Source organism: Oryctolagus cuniculus, chromosome 7, assembly GCF_964237555.1.
Source record: "Oryctolagus cuniculus chromosome 7, mOryCun1.1, whole genome shotgun sequence".
Classification (NCBI taxonomy): domain Eukaryota; kingdom Metazoa; phylum Chordata; class Mammalia; order Lagomorpha; family Leporidae; genus Oryctolagus; species Oryctolagus cuniculus.
Window position 1 is genome coordinate 83,771,336 of NC_091438.1, and position 4,483 is coordinate 83,775,818.

Sequence of the window (4,483 nt, forward strand, 5' to 3'; positions counted from 1 at the left end):
TATGAAAGGGCTGCATGAGAAACAGTGCTTTGTGCCCCTGCCAAAAATGGCACAGCTAAGTCATTTCAAGAATACCTTATTGGCCCAGAGCTAAATAAATATATACACCACCTTCCTCAACCCCTCAAATGTAAAGTGAACTAGTTATAGAACAACAACAAAATACCACAAAATTTTTCCAAAATACAGACGAGAAAAAGCAGTGTTTAAAACCCACACTCCATTGAATATTTTTCTTTTAAGTTTTTATTATTTAAATACACCATACTAGAGCAAATGTCTCTGAAAATATCACAAATAAAAGATTTTTTTTCTTCATTCAGCAAATTAGAAGTAGGGGGAAATTTCTACACAAGTAGCTGCTTATGAGCCTGATTTTTTTCCCATTTTTTTCCTTTTTTCATTCTTTTTTTTTTAATCTTTGCCATGAGAGTAGCAACATTAGGACAAAAACACTTACATGCATACATACATGGTATTTTACAGAGATACAATAAAAGTGTTTGTGATAGAATATCACAAAAGCCACATCTCTCCTTTATCTCATGTTCAGCTTTGATTGAAACACGTTTCCTTACAACACTTAAATATACAAAGAGCAAATAGAATGTTGTTAAGGTAAAACACAGGGTACAAACTCTGGCCAGTGCCCTGCTAATTGTTAATGAGGGTAGAAAGCAGATTTGAATGCTTCTTTTAATTAGCTTCATTAGTCATTTCCCTCCCCCCAAGCTCCCTCCCCCCCAAAGATGTCCTCCGGTGGATCTTTTTTCATTTTCTCTACAGTCTCCCATTAGCCCAGGTTCATGGAGTCCTTAATGTTCATATTCAGTCATTTTAATACACCAATAAATGCGGGAAGGGCAATCAAGACTAAGAAGGTGCAATGGCATGGAGCTGGCACTGGTGCTAGCTACAGAGGTGACTTGTCTACTGAAGACACATGGGCTCCACCTGTGATGAACAAAATCTGAGATGAAGGCACGCATTCTGCATTACTCTGACCTTTTAGCAGACCTGCAAGAAATAAAAACGGGTGTCTTAGCTAAAATGCTAAATTTCAGAGATATTAAACTCAAACATGACTGCTTTTGTCTCCTGCATACCCACTCATCTTCTTTTATTAGATTACTTCCCAACTGTGACTTGATGGAGGCGCTCTATGCTACTCACTCGGGCAGTGAAGAACTAAAGCAGAACACTCTGCAGTTTTACTAGCAGGGAAAATGAGGCCGTAAATGGACGTTCAGAAAGTTTCTGGCACAAAGTTCTACAATGAATCGCTGAACTCCATTTAAAGCCAAGCTGCTCTCCAAAAGGGATGAATTCTAAGTCTTGCTTAGTGGTGGTTTCTTGGACGTTTTAACCACATGAACGTTCTGAGACCAGTGCCAGCCCAGAAGTTTTGGCTTAACATGCTCAACTGGGAGACCCTTTGGCAAGTTACTTCAACAGCCTGTGCCTCAGTTTCTTCATCTTTGAAGTGAGGATAGTAAGGCTGTGGTCATGATATACATATGGGAGCACTTTCAACAGTATTTGGCCCTTAAGAGGATACTGGTAAGTGTCACTGCTCTTCTGATATTCCCCTGTGACGGGCATTCGCCCATTGGTCTCAAACTACAGGTGTGATGTATGTGAAACATTACATCCGCAAAAACCTCGATACTATTCTGCACCGAATGTTCCTGTTAGGTCCCTGTTACATAAATATTATAAATATATGAGGCAATATACGTAATGTGTTAATGACCTGTGCTAAAGAATGCAGTTCAAGGCAAGTCTAACTTCAATGTCTAAGTTGGAAATGACAACTCACACAGTCATCAAATGCAATCTGTTAGCAATTACTAAAATGAAATAATATATATTAGGATTTTATGGTTTTTTAAATGACATTTTGAGCTTCCCAGGAAGTTCTCCTTTCACCCTTTCCCTAACTTAACTAAAAGCCTGAAGACTATTAGGAACTGCAACCCCCTACTTCCAAGCTAATTAAAGTGGTGGAGCTTTAATTCCCTAGAGTGGAAGCTCAGTGTGAGAAAGGTAATTTGTCTGTCCAGAACAAAGATGCGGCAGCAGCCAGCAAGCATATTTAATAAATGAGCATCAAATGTCCTCCACGATGGACACACACAACACCAATTATGTAACTACGGGGGCAGTGCAAAGCGATATGTAAACTACAACACTTGTGAGATTTTCCTGCGCCCGCAGAGCTGTGATCTAACCAGTATTTCATAGAAAAGCACACATCATTTTGGATGGCACCATCACACTTCTGAGTGGAAAAAAAAAAAAAAAAATTCCAGAGCAGGCAGCAGTCCCAAGAAGAAAAAATCAGCCCCAATGCCCAATTTACATAAGCTCTAGGAGGCGGGCCCGGCTTCCTTGAAGTGACACAGGCCAAAAAATAGTTTGTCAATCCTTGAACACCAGTGGTCTGACAGTTCAGTCAATCTGAAATTTCAACCACTGTATAGTTTTAAAATGCTTAAAATTACTTTTTTCTCCAAATATTCAAAAGCCAATGATGCAGAACAATTACCTCACACCCCTGACACCGGAAAAACAAATTTCAGAGGGGTAAAAGTTTAACAGCACCAAATGATGGGGCCATTCCTGTCCCCAACAATGAACTGTCTTTAAAGAAGGACTGGACAAATAATCGGCTCATTATCTTCAAACCGGAGGATGCTTGAAGATACTCAGTATGCATCACACACTATAAACTGTAATTGCGCCTGGGAGCAGAAGGAAAATGGCCAAAATAAATGTCCAATTTTCCCTACCAAAAATATGGAGAACCACAGAAAAGAGAAGAATAAAACGGAGCTATTTGTCATTTTGCCCCATCTCATCTCCTCCAGAAAAGAAACACCACAGGGTTTGGGGAACAGAATTTTAAAGCGTTCTCCAGGTCCAGAAAGTGGCTGCTCCACCAGGAAGTGTGTTTTCATTAACTCTTCCCACTTGCCCTCACTAATACCTCCCTGGACCGCATTCAGCTTGCCCGAAACCTTTATTTACAAAAACGACTGTGAATCGACTGTGCTCATGGTGAGCTGAGCACCAAGGGCAAAAATGTGAGACATTTACGCCAACAGGGAAATGTTCTTAATTAACATCACCCCCGAACACTGCCTCTCACCAGGGGCTGACAAGAACCTACCCCGAAGTTCTATTTCCGGACGCTTTTTAAGAGCTAGTCATTGTGCAAGGCCACCTGCCCCTTTTTCTGCTGGTTTCCAACATTAATAGATAACTTTGGGTTCTTAGTCATTGCCTAAAATAGACTTTGTGTCCCAAAATGAACAGCCCACCACTCCCATGCTGCAAAAAGTGTGGAAGACAGAAGCCTTTTACGCAAACAACGCATGCAATCTTCTGAACACACAAACCAGATTTTTTTGGTTTGTTTTTTTCTCCAGTTTGCCTTCCTAGCACCTCTGAGTTGGACCCAGAAAGATGGCACCACGTCCCGCGCTGCTCACATTTCCGAGGCAGCCTCTCCGTACAGAGTCCCCAGCCAACACTGCTCTGGCCTGCGTCAGTGCTGCATGGTCTAGCCGCATCTTCCACTTCGTCTCTCCAGCCCTCAGTTGGCACCATGCAAGCTGGGGAGTTGCTAACAACCATTTCACATCCTTGGCTAAGCCAGGAGGGAAAGCGTGTAAACCCAACAGCAAACTTTAAGACATAACTTGGGGCAGAAATCAAGCTTTTACAATGAAGGGGTGGGGAAATGATCTATCATTTTATTCCCAGCACTTTTGCTGGTTTCGTTTGCTTTCACTACTAAGGGTAATCATAAAGATAACTACAAATGACTATTACTTCTATTTTTAAATGAATAGCCTAAAATACTTGGTTTACCCATTCATTGTTCTCATCTCTGCTCCGTAGAGTCATTTCATTAGAATTCAAATTATAAAAATGTGTGTTTATATGTACTGGCACTCCTTAAAGAAGCTTGAAATACCTCATCAGTAGGGATGGGCTTATTTGCAATAAAAAAAATTGGACTTTTATTCTCAAAATGGTTATACTCTGCAGTTTCTGATAGTAAATTAAATAAATTAAAATGTACATATTTTCATGTAATTAACACCTACTTAATAAAAAAATGGAAAATACATTTAAAATTACCCCATAAACCTAACCAAGGGAGAAGGATAAATATAAGCATTAAAATATGGCAGTATAAAATTTTTAATGGTTAAAGTTTTCAAATATTTGCCATTCCCCTGTACACACACAGCATTAAGAAAATGCATTACAGAAGACAAAGAAGCCTAATATTTTTCCCAAGCCTTTTGAAGCTTGCTAAATTCCTATTTGCAGATAAATGTTGTGTTGTTTCTTTTTTTTTTCTGATCCTTACAACAGACATTAATGAAGTTCCTATTGTAAATCCATAAAGAATTACCAAGTGAAGTGTGCACTTTTTGTTTCAATGCAATAACTCAGTGCTGTGTGATTG

General features: G+C 39.6%; 1 protein-coding gene across 3 annotated transcripts in view; it reads right to left on the minus strand.

The window, feature by feature from the left end:
• Positions 1 to 228: 228 nt before the first annotated feature.
• Positions 229 to 4,483, minus strand: part of LMO4 (LIM domain only 4) — a 16,997-nt gene continuing 12,742 nt past the window's right edge. For all 3 annotated transcript variants that reach the window (XM_002715878.5, XM_070078127.1, XM_051856289.2), the window contains exon 5: positions 229 to 1,017. In XM_002715878.5, coding sequence (XP_002715924.1) covers positions 1,009 to 1,017 — 9 coding nt within the window. In that variant the 3' untranslated portion in view covers positions 229 to 1,008. The remainder of the gene's footprint in view (positions 1,018 to 4,483) is intronic.